The 15,890-nt window shown below is 43.2% G+C and overlaps 1 protein-coding gene across 4 annotated transcripts in view; it reads right to left on the reverse strand.

Annotated features, from left to right (window-relative positions):
* The window catches only part of LOC126279018 (uncharacterized), a 174,758-nt gene that overhangs the window by 93,540 nt on the left and 65,328 nt on the right, over positions 1-15,890 (reverse strand). For 2 of the 4 annotated variants that reach the window (XM_049979409.1, XM_049979410.1), the window contains exons 5-6: positions 1,537-1,724; positions 365-494 (exon numbers count right to left, since the gene is read on the reverse strand). In XM_049979409.1, coding sequence (XP_049835366.1) covers positions 365-494; positions 1,537-1,724 — 318 coding nt within the window. The remainder of the gene's footprint in view (positions 1-364; positions 495-1,536; positions 1,725-15,890) is intronic. The other 2 variants (XM_049979408.1, XM_049979407.1) reach the window with 1 other exon arrangement.

Consider the following 15,890-nt stretch of genomic DNA (forward strand, 5'->3'; position numbering starts at 1 on the left):
ATTATTGTAATTATTACCTCAGTGCATTCAAAATATATAATGAGCCCTCTCTCTTCACAAACACATTATACACAGCATCTGTATGTTTAGCTGACAAATATTGAAATACATTCAGAATAAAACTCTATTTGGAGTTCTTATCAGTTGTAAGAATGTGATGATATTCATTTTAGACATTTCATGTAAGGGAACAGTAATATCTTGTATTACCAGTAATATTAAATATTTGTGAAGACAGAAAGCAACACTGCAATAAGTGTGCAAAGAGTGATACTCTTTCCCATATTCAAATTTTATATGTTACACAATGTTAATCTTCTTAAGGCAAAAACTACAGTAACAATTGTGCAAAAGAAAATCTTACACTTAACTCCACCACCAGAGGATTCTCCTTCTTGACATCCATATAACAGTATTGTTTTAGGGAGAATATAATGAGATGAGCACATTTGTTCCAAGACTGATTTAAAGGGAGCACAAAGTCTATTTTCTTCCTAGAAAAAATTAAGAATACATTTAAAATGTAATTTAATTAAAAACTACAATAAATGTTTTCCAGAAGTCTTGGCTTTTGGAACACATCTCATAACTGGAGAAACAGACTGCCTCCCAGATGTAGAGCTTGCACCTCACACCCAAGTACGTAACAGTTAACACTTAGTTTCCAATATTTTGCAAAACAATCTGCAAAAAAATCAGTAAAGGCAAGATAAAGGTGACAAAAGGAAAACAGATTAATTAGCCCAATTATGCCAGCATTTTTACTGTTGTAAATGTTTCCAAACCAGACCAGAGAGCTCATGCATAGTTCCACTACCACCACTATTATTACACTATTTTTGTTGACAAACAGAAAATGAATGATTATTATGCAAACAATTCTTTTCTCTGAATTTCATAATTCATAGAACAAATAATTTTATAAGTTCAATGTGATAAGGTCTACAGCTGTGATGAATTTTTTGAAAGATTTCACAATGCTTTCAGCTGCCATTCTCTTTATTTTATGTACGATTGTAGGCCATTATCAAGTATTTTATGGATGGTTTTTAGTAGTAAATTATGCCTTGTAAGTCGTTGCTCCTATGACTCCATGTTATGCTCATAAAATAAATCTGAGATGTTTTATGCTATTTTAGGAGCACAATACTTCTGAGCAGTTATTGCAATAACTTCTCGAAAGTAGCATGCGCCTAAAATAGCATAAAACATCTTGGATTTATTTTATGAGCATACCATGGAGTCAGAGGAGCAATGACATAAAAGGCATAATTTACTACTAAGAATGATCCACTTGAAAATGGCGTAAGGCCAAAATTGCACAATCGGACATAAAATAAAGAGAATGGCAGCTGAAGGCATCATGAAATCTTTCAAAAAATAGTTTTATGTTGTAGAAGAGGAACACACACACACACACACACACACACACACACACACACACACACACACAGAGAGAGAGAGAGAGAGAGAGAGAGAGAGAGAATGTTTAGTGCTTATGATAGTATTATTATCAAATATAAATTTCATACTCACGCATGTGGATTGTACTCGTATGACATATTTGGGGTTTGTATAAAAGTTTTTTGGTAAATTGATTTTATGAAAATACTGTGAGAGTATCTGTTTAGCTTTAACATTGGATTATCAACAGATGTTCTATTGGGCCGAACTTTTAGCATGTAACACCCCGTGAAGACATTGTGCAATTCAGTTTCCACATACTGAAAAGAAAATCACAGCAACATTAGGGTATAAATAATTAATCTCATATACAGAGAAAATTATAACATTTTTCTTAGACATATCCCATTACAGGCTGAACTACAGATTTTAATAGGAGTTAGTCACATGGAGGGAGGGTCCTTTCAAGGTATACAGTCACTGTAAAGAAACTTGTAAGGAAAGAAAATTTGATTCCATGGGAACAACAGTGCACAGTGAGTGTGGTATCTTTCAGAAAGGAGAAGGAATCCAGCAATCAGCTGCTTGACTGCCAAATTCCTTTTCCATTTTGGAAACATAGATCAATGCATAATCAGCATAAAACAAAGCATAGGGCTATAGACAATGAGATCAGGAATGATATGTGCGTGGCTGTCAAGAGGACAATGCATTAAGCCTTCAGTGACTTTTGTCTCACGAAAACCAAAGAAATTCTGGTCATTTGTAAATTCTGTTAGTGAAATCAAAGTCAGTGTCCACAAACTCATGGGCAACACGAGAAGTGAAATTGAGGGTATTAAAGCAAAAGTAGTAATGAAAATTAGGAAGTATTGTCCCAATTTATTTCTCCCTTCACTGCATAGATGGATGACATATATATTAGTGTAAGTGGCACTGAGAAACAGCTGAAATTGGAAAATTGTACAATACTTCAGGATGTGATGCAATTCCTATCAGATTAAATACAGAAGATGAGGCTGAGTTAATATCTCTTCTAACTGCAAATTACCACAAATCTCTCAAACAAAAAACTATGGCCAGTTCCAGGAAACAGAGGTCACAACCATCTATGAGAAGGGTAGCAGAAGTGATCTACAAAGCTACCATCCAGTGGACTTGACATTCATCTGTTGTAAAATATTAGAACATATTCTGAGGTAAAATTTGATGAGTTAGCTCAATCAGGATGACCTATTCCATCTCACTCAGCATGGACTTTGAAAACATCAGTCATACAAAAATGAACTTGTGCTTTTCTCACAGGCCATAGATTCAGGCAGTCGGGTAGAAACAGTATTTACTTACATCTGAAATGCATCTGGCTCAGAACCATACCTACACTTTTATTGAAAGTATGATTATATCAACCTATCAAGCAAATTTGTGACTATATTGAAGATTTCATGGTAATATCTTGGGTAGAGTTGCTGACGTCTCGAGGTAATTTCTGGTGTGCCTCAGGAAAATGTATTGGGATCCTTACTGTTCATATTGCACAGTGTATATTATAAATTTATCATGTATTATATAATAAAATCTCTGCTGCAGTTCCAGCAGTAAATTTAATGTGGGCATGACAACCAACCACTCTCCACCTGAATGAATGGCCAATGGCAAATTGTGGCCAATGGCAGAGTTGACTATTCAGTGGTGGAACACACAGCTGAGCACAACCTGCTTGATTTCATGGCTGCTTCACAATCCCCGCCATCTGGATCCTTCACGACTTCAACTTCTATAATTATGTAGATGAGATTGTGGCACTTCCTAAATTCTAAACTTTTGTAAGTCCCACAGTCTGCCATAGCAGATCACTTTCCATGCACAGTCGCAACTAGATGCTTTTCAAAGCAACCAAGCTATAGTGGACACCTGCTGACTGGAATGTCTCTCCCCCACTACAGCAATCTGCTTTCTGGTGCTTTGCCTGGATCTTCTGTTCATGTGTGTGGTACCATTCTTCAGCATGCACTAGTAACAAACAGGTGCTGAAGCATCAGCATTAACATTCCTCCTTTCATTGTGAACCAGTGCTACCATTTGTGAGCCAGTGCTTCTGTTTGTGAACAAACGCTTTAGTTTTGGACCAGCACCTTCAATATGGACCCGAGGACCACCACATGATGACTATTTGAGGACAAATCAGTTGAGTTGGCCTTGAACATTTCTTCAGGCACACAGCTTGCGAGTACCAGAGCTTCCCAAGCAGGACCAGTCACAATTCAGTGCCTTATGCACTGTGCGCTGTTTTCACTTTATTTTTCCTGAGGTGCTTTGGAGAGTCACCTTCTGATTTCTGGAGGCTGTAAATTTTAAGCACAGCAACACACACAAACAACCTGTACATTGTACGGCTATGTGCCAGTGCCAAGCATCCATCTGGAGCATCCAATTCAATTATCACACAGCTTTGTATTTTCCTTCACATGCGACTATGCCTCACCACAGTGTCCCCTTTAATTTTATTCATCTTTACCCAGGGGACTCTGCTACAGATGAACTTCTAGAGTGTTAATTGGGCTTTGGAACTCCTGTAAATCTTAGTGAAGGCACCCTCCTATGAACTTTAAATGTGTGTATGTTCTTGTAGCAGAAATGATAAGCTGAGAACTTTTACTGTGCAGGTTGTACCTAAATTGTATACCGATTATATATTTCCCTTTTTGTTTTTGTTACATGAAATATATTAGTGTCTACCATAATAAACAGTTTTTGTTGCCAGAACTTTGCCCTCCTGCTTTTTTGTTGCTTCACTAGAACATGTATTTCATGGCATTTCCAACCTTCTCTGCTTTTCACCTTAATTTCCCTCACCTTATAGCTTTGATGCATGTTGGGCAATGAAATATTTCTGGCACTGCCTGCATTAACACAATGGTGACCTGGACTTCAAGCACCCCATTAAACCACCCCAGTTTCTCACATACTCCATACAAGACCTTCCACATTGGGCTACCCTTCGTGTACGTCTGTGTTGCTCCATAAGCTCTGCGCATGTTTTGTCATTTCCATCCCTCACCTACACTACAAGTGCACCAAGTGTACAATTTTTTTCCTCTGCTCCTGGGTGGATTCATCCTGCACTCATGCCTGATATGCAGCTTATGTCAGGAAGCCATTCTGTGAAGCTGACCCCAGAAATGTCATCTGCAGCAGAGAGTGTTTCATCCAGTCAGACCCTTGCACCTAGCCCATCTGAACTGCTGGCTCAGTGGACAGTTTAAATCAGTTTCTCACTCAGTTTGCCCAACTGTTGACCATGTTACACCTCAGGAACAGATCCCGCCACCAACACATCAATCAAACAGAGCTTCTACTCACTTCCCCATATTAGACACCTGTGACCTGCACCTTTGGTTTTTCTCTGTCAGGGCAGTCTTAACTAGGTCAGGAATTATGAGCAACACATTAAAGTTTGCCCTTACCATTGCTAATCTTGAGTGTAGTGTTACAGCAGAGCCTCATGGCATCATCACCAGCCCTCTGTAGTTCAAAAGCTACTGTATATCAAAAGAGCATCTAATCATTTGATTGGCATCACTTGAAACACAGTGTAACACCTCTGTGCTTTAGCTGAACCCATTGTCTTGCCAGACAAGCTTTTATTCCACAACTGGAATACTCACTTGCCTGCCGTGATGTTCACCGTGTACGGTATGTTGGACCATACGGACATCAATGCGGCTGCCGTCATAGCAGAACAGGCATTTCCATCCTTTAACTTCTCCCTGGACGCAGCCGATACTGAGTCTCCTTAACCTCATCCCCCCCCCCCCCCCTCCCCCCGGTCACCAACTCTGGTCCCATCCTGCCACCATGGCAACAACAAGTCCCCCAGCCAGCAGTGCAACTAGCAATTCTGTCCCCACAGCCCACATTTCATCATGCACAGTCTGGACTAGCTTAAACCATGGTACATTTGAATAGTGTGATGGCAATCTTAACCGCTGCCCTTGTTTGTTTGCACCTGCCAGCTTCTATGATACCCATCCCGCCCCAATCTCGTGCAGCCCAAAGTTACTACTGAAACATCTCAGGCAACTATGCCTCCTCCATTTACAGCAGCTGCCAGCACACACACCACTTCAAGCGTGTTACCCTCAACCAACTGGTGTGCTCAAGAATTCATGTAATGCTGAGCCCATGTGATGGTATCACAAGTGCTTTGGCAGTGACACCATAAACTGTAGGCGGCTGTCCTATGATACGCAAATGCAGTCAGTGACTGGTAACAGATGCACCTATTTGCTCAGCAATTTCCCAGTGCCTGTTCATGCTTGACCACCATAAACCCATCTCACCAATCGCTAACCTCATTGACACCAGCTCAGACCCATCCATATCCATGAAAAAACTCCTGCCCTGGTCCAGATCCCCTCTCCTTTCCTCCTCACTGCCACAAACAGGTCTGTCATCACTACTTACAGTCCCCATACTCATTGCATTGTTCTTAGCCTTGGTGAAGAGTTTCTTTGGGCTTTCAGCAAGGCCAATGCCACTGATACAATCCTTGGTCCATTTTGTCTCCTATTTCAATCTTCTCCCCAACCTTACACAGCATCACCTAGTCAATGGCATGCTGGGTCACTCTACACTCTGCCTTTTCTGCCCCGACACTCATCTTGCCATCAAACTTACACCTAAGAAGGACAGGACCTGGAACCCTTGTGGTGGTTATCAGTAGCTCAGTGACTGAACCATTCCTGACCATTGTCACATCCTGTTCTTATGCAGCTGTAATGATGACATACCTGGCACCACCATAGTATTCTTATCTACTCGCGGGACACAGCTGAACACCACGAGCACCTCGGGGAGACTTTTGCTTGCCTCGAAAGTGTAGGGGTCATTCATATTCACGGTAGACACAGGTCATACCATTTCTGTTTCAGGCTTTTGACCCATACCTGAGAAAGTCCATGTGATCTCCTAATTTCCACATCCATGACATACAAAGAGTTTTGTAGATTCCTACAAATGGCACTTTTTTGTTACTACCTTAAAAATGCAGCCTCTGTTCAGAATCCTCTCTCCACTGCACTGCAAGGAGATGGAACAAAGGGTAACATGTCCATACCCTAAGCCCTGCCTATGATGACCAGTTTCAAGACCAATAGGTATGATCAGAAACTGCTCACTGTCTATGACACAGTGAAGAACTTCCACCCTTTGGTTAAGGGATGCCCATTCACCATCTTCACTGACTACCACGTTATTATGGCATGGTTTTGTCAGAAAGATGCCACCCAAATTTTGCACTGTCTGTTTCATCAGCAAGAGTACATGGCTCAGTTTTCCACTGATATATGCCACATAGTTGGTGTCGATAAGATTGTCACTGGCTGCCTCAGCTGCTCCTCCTCCTTCAGCCCTCCACAATAGGTCAATTACGCTAAGACCTGAATTCCAACCTTGTTCTCCAGCTCTACCAGGTCCCTAGCACAGACCTGCTTATATGGTGTGAAATCCTTCCCAACCACATGCACACTGAAATCTCCAAAGACCGCATCTGCCCTGTCTCCCCACCACCTCCTTCTCATAACCAGCTTCCAACCACCTGCACAGTCTGCCATCTCTGGTGTCCGCTGTCCTCATCCGAGGAAATGACTTCTGGCCTCGCATACAAAGTGACTGCTGCACTTGGGCCTGCAATTGTGTCCCATGCCAGCGCACTTAAGTAGACCCTCATGTTCCAGCACCCGCTGCCCCATTTCCTCCTGTCATGCACTGATTGTCTCATGTTCACACTGAGATCATTCGACCCCTGCTATCCTCAGACATCTGCTGCTATATACTCATGAAGACAGACCGGTTGACATGCTGGCCAGAAGCCATCCCCAACCTGGACATTTCAGCAACAATTGTCACTGCAGTGTTCATCAATGCCTGGGTTTAGAATTTTGGTTGCCCCTGCCACATAACATCAGACTGCAGGCATCAATTCACTTCCTGCTTATTCAGAACCTTGTTGAAGACTTGCTACAGCCTAGTTCATTTTGCCACCACCTACCACCCTGCAACCAATGACAAGATGGAACATTTCCACCATACTTTAAAATCCACCCTCATCTGCTTTGACATAAAATGTGTCTGCCATCCTGCCACTGGTCCTGTTAGGTCTGTGGGTGGCCCAAAATACTGACTCGGATGCATCTGCCACCGTCCTGGCATACGGACACCCCATAGCCCTATTGGGCAACTTTATCACCAGCACCACTAAACCACCAGCTGGACCCAGATGCTGCCGCCTCACTCCCCTTTGCACCCACTCCTGCTCCCATTTCTCAACACGTGTAACATGACACCAAGTGTGTGGTGTCTGAACCTGATGTATCGCTGCCACAACTAGATAGAGCCACAGGCGATGGTCCTTCAGCACCCTGGAATCAATGCCATAACCCGCTGCTGTGCCAGCATCTCACAAGGGCATCTGCCAGATGACAGCGGCAGCAGCACCAATGCTTGCTAGTGCACGCACACTCCAGTGTGCACTACATCACATGTGCTGGATGCACAGTGCGTAACCACATATGCCATGCCTGCCTGACTGCATGCCCTACATCCCGAACTCAGCAAAACTGCACTGCTTTGCAGTTCCTCATGTGGTCTGATGCCACCTTCATGCCCACTGCTCTAATGTGCAGCACCTTGTTTCCCATGTTGCAGCCCCAGCCACATTGTTGCACCTCCTCAGGTGTGCCTCTAGCTGTGCAGTTCAGTGAATCCTCCTCCCAACTGTCTGTCACATGTCTCACATGCCCCAGACAGACACGCACATCAAGCCGCTGTCACTGCCACACCAGCCTGGCCTCCGGCAGTGTCCAGCTGTTTCCCCTGCTGCACACTGCACCACAACACCCCAATGGCTTTCAGGAACCTCTGACCTCACCTGTCACTTGCCCACCTGCCTGCCAGTAATGCTCATCACTGTGGCATCCCAATTGTAGAACTACATTCAGTGTTTTTAGTTCGACATCCTCCTCTTGCAAGGGTGGGGGGTTGGGGGGGGGGGGGGGGGAGTTGTAGTGACACCCTCAATTCTAAAATTTCATTAGTCCCATGTGTCTGCCACAGCATAAGACCTTCCCCTCGCAGTTGAACCTAGATGCAGGTGCTGTAGGGGAAACTTAGTAAATTGAATGTTTTTCCCCCACTACCACAATCTGCCTACTGGTGTTTCTGCTCAGAATTCACATACATGTGTGAGGCAGCATTCTTTGGCATACACCAGCGATGAATGATTAATGCCGAATTCGTGTGAACGGTCTTCCCTTCTTTGTGAACCAGTGCTATTGTTTGTGAGCCAGGGCTTTTGTTTGTGAACCAGTGCTTTAGTTTCTAACCAGCATTTAAACAAGGACCTGTGCACTGACGCACAACAACTATTTGAGGACCAGCTGCATCAGTCAGCCTTGTGCATTGCCTCAGGCAGACAGCTTCTCAAGCAGGACTAGTCGCAATCCAGCAGTTTACGGCTCACGTGCCATTTTCCATTTAATTTTCCTGAAATCACATATTTACCTTTTTGGTTTGGTTAATGAATTGTAGCAGTGTCTACCTTAATAAACAATTTGTGTCGCTGAAATTTTGCCCTCTTGCTTTTCCTGTGCTTCACTGGAACATGCATTAAACATTGTTTTCTGCTTTCTCCTTCATTTCCCCATAGTGACCATTGCCCAATAACTGTGATGTACATTATGCAGGGAAATATTTTCAGTGTTGCCAGTGTTACCATAAGAGCTATCCCTACAACACAGCCTTTGATACTATAATTTTCCTAGCCTTCTTCTATTCTGGTTCTCCCTATCAATCCATTTGTCCAGGTTATTGTCCCACAGTGTATCCTGTGGACCGGCTGCCTCTTTTTCCCAGTCATAGTCCTTCCCTCAGTCTACCTTCTATTCCCCATCTACTGTCTCCCTCCACTCACTCCGCATGACATTATCTCTCACTAAAGTGACCTGCAGAGTTACAGATCAAGCCAGCATTGTATAGTCAGCTGACATAATGTGTTTATGGAGCAATAAAAGCACATGGCACAATACTTGCTTTATTATTTAATGAAAGCACCACATCAGTGCCTACTTCCATATGTCACTTGCTACCTCGAATACTAGTAAACCATAACAAATAAAAGAGGAGGAAGAGGAGGAGGAAAAGAAGCCAGGACATCAGCTATGGAAGACATCTGTTGCTTGGGTAATCTAGCAATTCCACTGAGTGACTTGCATAGTGGGAATGTGCAAATGTCTGTGCAGGTTGGCCCTTATGATTATTACAGTGGTGTTTAACAAAAAATTGAGTGATGGGTATAAATATTGTGAGACCTCTGCAAGATGTGCAGTCGCCTACCTCACACAATGTTCATATTGTTCACTTATATTGAATAAATACTTTATTTGCTTGAGCTATATGCAGTAAATTTGAGAGACCAACAGAGAACGGCAAAATGCAAAGGCAGTCTTTACCAGATGATGAGTAGAAATGTTACAGTATTTCAGTGCTGAAAACTGGATGGAAACCTGATAGCTTTCAATAACAAAACCAATAAAAATAATAAACATCAGCAGTATGTGGATTGTAACTGAGATTTCTGTTCTGCTATTTGCATAGTCTGAGACAGATCTACTACAAAGTCAATTCTGTTAATTGGCTCTTGTTACTGAATTGCACATGATGCTAGCATCTTTATGAAAAAAAAGAACGATTATGAGTTGCAGCAAAAAACAGAAAAAACAGTAAAAGTAGCATAAAAATGATTTAAAGATGACAGTCTAATTGTTAATGATAAAAAACTGTATGGGAACACTTCAGTCATATAAGGTATAAAACTAGAACCAATGTAAAGATTACATTATGGAACAGTAGAATTCAGCAAAAGAAACATGAAAAATTTTTAGGATTATAGGTGAACAAACACCTAATCTGAGGAAAGCAAGTGGTGTTACACTTTAAAAATGCTCAAAGATGATCTACATCTACATCTACATGACTACTCTGCAATTCACATTTAAGTGCTTGGCAGAGGGTTCATCGAACCACAATCATACTATCTCTCTACTATTCCACTCCCGAACAGCGAGTGGGAAAAACGAACACCTAAACCTTTCTGTTCGAGCTCTGATTTCTCTTATTTTATTTTGATGATCATTCCTACCTATGTAGGTTGGGCTCAACAAAATATTTTCGCATTCGGAAGAGAAAGTTGGTGACTGAAATTTCGTAAAAAGTTCTCGCCGCGACGAAAAACGTCTATGCTGTAATGACTTCCATCCCAACTCGTGTATCATATCTGCCACACTCTCTCCCCTATAACGCGATAATACAAAACGAGCTGCCCTTCTTTGCACCCTCTCGATGTCCTCCGTCAATCCCACCTGGTAAGGATCCCACACCGCGCAGCAATATTCTAACAGAGGACGAACGAGTGTAGTGTAAGCTGTCTCTTTAGTGGACTTGTTGCATCTTCTAAGTGTCCTGCCAATGAAACGCAACCTTTGGCTCGCCTTCCCGCCAATATTATCTATGTGGTCCTTCCAACTGAAGTTGTTCGTAATTTTAACATCCAGGTACTTAGTTGAATTGACAGCCTTGAGAATTGTACTATTTATCGAGTAATCGAATTCCAACGGATTTCTTTTGGAACTCATGTGGATCATCTCACACTTTTCGTTATTTAGCGTCAACTGCCACCTGACACACCATACAGCAATCTTTTATAAATCGCTTTGCAGCTGATACTGGTCTTCGGATGACCTTACTAGACGGTAAATTACAGCATCATCTGCGAACAACCTAAGAGAACTGCTCAGATTGTCACCCAGGTCATTTATATAGATCAGGAACAGTAGAGGTCCCAGGACGCTTCCCTGGGGAACACCTGATATCACTTCAGTTTTACTCGATGATTTGCCGTCTATTACTACGAACTGCGACCTTCCTGACAGGAAATCACGAATCCAGTCGCACAACTGAGACGATACCCCATAGCTCCGCAGCTTGATTAGAAGTCGCTTGTGAGGAACGGTGTCAAAAGCTTTCCGGAAATCTAGAAATACGGAATCAACTTGAGATCCCCTGTCGATAGCGGCCATTACTTCGTGCGAATAAAGAGCTAGCTGCGTTGCACAAGAGCGATGTTTTCTGAAGCCATGCTGATTACGTGTCAATAGATCGTTCCCTTCGAGGTGATTCATAATGTTTGAGTACAGTATATGCTCCAAAACCCTACTGCAAACCGACGTCAATGATATAGGTCTGTAGTTAAATGGATTACTCCTACTACCCTTCTTGAACACTGGTGCGACCTGCGCAATTTTCCAATCTGTAGGTACAGATCTATCGGTGAGCGAGTGGTTGTATATGAGTGCTAAGTAGGGAGCTATAGTATCAGCGTAATCTGAAAGGAACCTAATCGGTATACAATCTGGACCTGAAGACTTGCCCGTATCAAGCGATTTGAGTTGCTTCGCAACCCCTAAGGTATCTACTTCTAAGAAACTCATGCTAGCAGATGTTCGTGTTTCAAATTCTGGAATATTCCATTCGTCTTCCCTGGTGAAGGAATTTCGGAAAACTGCGTTCAATAACTCCGCTTTAGCGGCGCAGTCGTCGATAACAGTACCATCGGCACTGCGCAGCGAAGGTATTGACTGCGTCTTGCCGCTTGTGTACTTTACATACGACCAGAATTTCTTCGGATTTTCTACCAAATTTCGAGACAATGTTTCGTTGTGGAACCTATTAAAGGCATCTCGCATCGAAGTACGTGCCAAATTTCACGCGTCTGTAAATTTTAGCCCACCTTCAGGATTTCGCGTTCTTCTGAACTTCGCATGCTTTTTCCGTTGCCTCTGCAACAGCGTTCGGACCTTTTTTGTGTACCACGGGGGATCCGTTCCATCTCTTACCAATTTATGAGGTATGAATATCTCAATTGCTGTTGCTACTATATCTTTGAATTTGAGCCACATCTCGTCTACATTCGCATAGTCAGTTCGGAAGGAATGGAAATTGTCTTTTAGGAAGGCTTCTAGTGGCACTTTATCCGCTTTTTTAAATAAAATTATTTTGCGTTTGTTTCTGATCGATTTGGAAGAAATGGTATTGAGCCTAGCTACAATGACCTTGTGATCACTAATCCCTGTATCAGTCATGATGCTCTCTATCAGCTCTGGATTGTTTGTGGCCAAGAGGTCAAGTGTGTTTTCGCAACCATTTACAATTCGCGTGGGTTCGTGGACTAACTGCTCTAAATAATTTTCGGAGAATGCATTTAGGACAATCTCGGAAGCGTTTTGTGCCTACCACCGGTTTTGAACAAGTATTTTTGCCAACATACCGAGGGTAGATTGAAGTCCCCACCAACTATAACCGTATGAGTGGGGTATTTATTTGTTACGAGACTCAAACTTTCTCTGAACTGTTCCGCAAGTGTATCATCGGAGTCTGGGGGTCGGTAGAAGGAGCCAATTATTAACTTAATTCGGCTGTTAAGTATAACCTCCACCCACACCAATTCGCACAGAGTATCTACTTCGACTTCACTACAAGATAAACCACTACTGACAGACACCAACACACCACCACCAATTCTGCCTAATCTGTCTTTCCTGAACACCGTCTGAGACTTCGTAAAAATTTCTGCAGAACTTATTTCAGGCTTTAGCCAGCTTTCTGTACCTATAACGACATCAGCTTCTGTGCTTTCTATTAGCGCTTGAAGCTCAGGGACTTTTCCAGCGCAACTACAACAGTTTACAACTATAATTCCGACTGTTCCTTGATCCAAGCACGTCCTGTAATTGCCAAGCACCCTTTGACATTGCAGCCCATCCCGCACTTTCCCGAGGCCTTCTAACCTAAAAAACTGCCCAGTCCACGCCACACAGCCTCCGCTACCCGTGTAGCCGCCAGCTGAGTGTAGTGAACTCCTGACCTATTCAGCGGAACCCGAAACCCCACCACCCTATGGCGCAAGTCAAGGAATCTGCAGCCAATACGGTCGCAAAACCGTCTGAGCCTCTGATTCAGACCCTCCACCCGGCTCTGCACCAAAGGTCCGCAGTCGGTTCTGTCAACGATGCTGCAGATGGTGAGCTCTGCCTTCATCTCGTAAGCAAGACCGGCAGCCTTCACCAAATCAGATAGCCGCTGGAATCCAGAGAGAATTTCCTCAGATCCAAAGCGACACACGTCATTAGTGCCGACATGTGCCACCACCTGCAGCTGGCTGCACCCTGTGCTCTTCATGGCATCCGGAAGGACCCTTTCCACATCAGGAATGACTCCTCCCGGAATGCACACGGAGTGCACACTAGATTTCTTCCCCTCCTTAGCCGCCATATCCCTAAGGGGCCCCATTACGCGCCTAACATTGGAGCTCCCAACTACCAGTAAGCCCAACCTCTGCGATTGCCCGGACCTTGAAGGCTGAGAATGATCCTCTGAAACAGGGCAGGCAGCTGCATCTGGCTCAGCCAGAGACAGTGCCTGAAACCGGTTTGTCAGACGCACCGGGGAGGCTTTCTGATCAGCTTCCGGGGACGCCTTTCGCTGCCTGCCACGCCTTGGAATGACCTCCCAATCAACCACAGGCGAGGGCTCAGCCCCACTGCGGGCAGCAACCGGGGCAACCACAGCGGCAGACCGATCTGGGGACAGACGGGATGAGGTTGACATCCCCGTGATACCCGAGTCTGGCTCCCCACAGTGGTGCCCATTGGCAACAGCCTCAAGCTGCGCGACCGAAGTCAGCGCCGATTGCAGCTGTGAGCGAAGGGATGCCAAGTCAGCCCTCATCCGAACACAGCAATCGCAGTCCCTGTCCATTCTAATCGATGTTTAACAACAGTTACTGAAACACGAGTCGGTGCCTAGATAACGCAAGCGGAACACGCAAAGAATGTATCAACTAACCTGTACAAATGCCTAACGACTGCGCTACAATCTGCTGAATTTTCGATTACAGTAACTAAAACTCGAAATTGCACCTCCTATACGAAACTCACACGCAATTTAATTAAGAATCTACGAAGTAAACACTAAAGCGCGATGCTACAACTGTCAAATACTGTAATACGCCCGAAATATATGAATTAAACAATGCAAGTACCCAAAAACACGCAAAGAAATTAATTAAACTATCTAACAAATAAGTAAGCTAGGGTTATACGACTTGCTGCTGCAGCTGCTTATCCAACGCGGCAGGGAGCACACTGACTGGCCAACCGACACTGGCCGTTCACAACAAAAACAGAAGACAGACGACTACGCAAATTTGCACTATTCAGGTACTAAGGCGCGATGCTACAACCCTCAAATACTATAATACGCCCGAAATATATGAATTAAACAATGCAAGTACCCAAAAACACGCAAAGAAATTAATTAAACTATCTAACAAATAAGTAAGCTAGGGTTATACGACTTGCTGCTGCAGCTGCTTATCCAACGCGGCGGATTATAATGATGGAAGAGTGTGTGGGAACATTAGCATCACTGGCCAGAGAAAATGACTCACAGTGATCTCTCTGAGGGTTGACAGTTGCAGGGTAGTTTGCTCTGTGACTCAAGGGTGTTATATTGAGTATCCTTGTATGTATTAAGTTTCTATAAAATGAAGTGTGTTGCATGCACCATACCACTGTATTTATATTATTCATTACCATTATGTACCAGAGTTCCACAATGGTGATTGGTGACCCCGAAATTTGAGTAAACACTACAATAGTGCAAATTCGCATTGCGACAATGTGGTCATCACACCCCCATACTGTTAGAATGACAGTGAATTTCTTTGAACTCTTGCAACCCTCATTATTGACAGACAAAGAGTGCTCCATGACTTGTCACATATTGTATGGGCACGACAATGCAATGCAATTGCCAATCCACTTATTGACTATGTTACACACAGTGTTTTATTGGCAGAACACTTAGAAAAGGCTACAGGTCTTCTAATAGGACAGCCTACACTAAGCTTGTAGTCCTCTGCTAGAGTACTGCTGTGCCACATTGGTTCTTTACCAAATATGATTGACAGAGGACACGAAAAAAAAAAAAAAAAAAAAAAAAAAATCCAAAGCAGCCAAAGAAAGCCAGCTCAATTTGCATTACTACAAAATAGGAGACATAGTTCTTGGATCCCATAAGTGAGCTGGTTTGGCAATCATTAAAACAAAGGTGTTTTTTGTTATGGCAAGATCTTTTCATGCAATCTCAACAGCAACTACCTCCTCCAAATGCAAAAATATTATATTGATGCCATTCTACATAGGCAGCCATGATATTGCAATAAAATAAGAGAAATCAGAGATCATATGGAAATTTTTTTTCATACACTGTAAGAGAGTGGAACAGTAGGGAAATAGTCTGAAGGTAGTCTGATGAACCCTCTGTCACACACTTAAGTGTGAACTAGATTAGTCATGTAGAGGTAGACG

This window comes from Schistocerca gregaria, chromosome 6 (assembly GCF_023897955.1).
Source record: "Schistocerca gregaria isolate iqSchGreg1 chromosome 6, iqSchGreg1.2, whole genome shotgun sequence".
Lineage (NCBI taxonomy): Eukaryota > Metazoa > Arthropoda > Insecta > Orthoptera > Acrididae > Schistocerca > Schistocerca gregaria.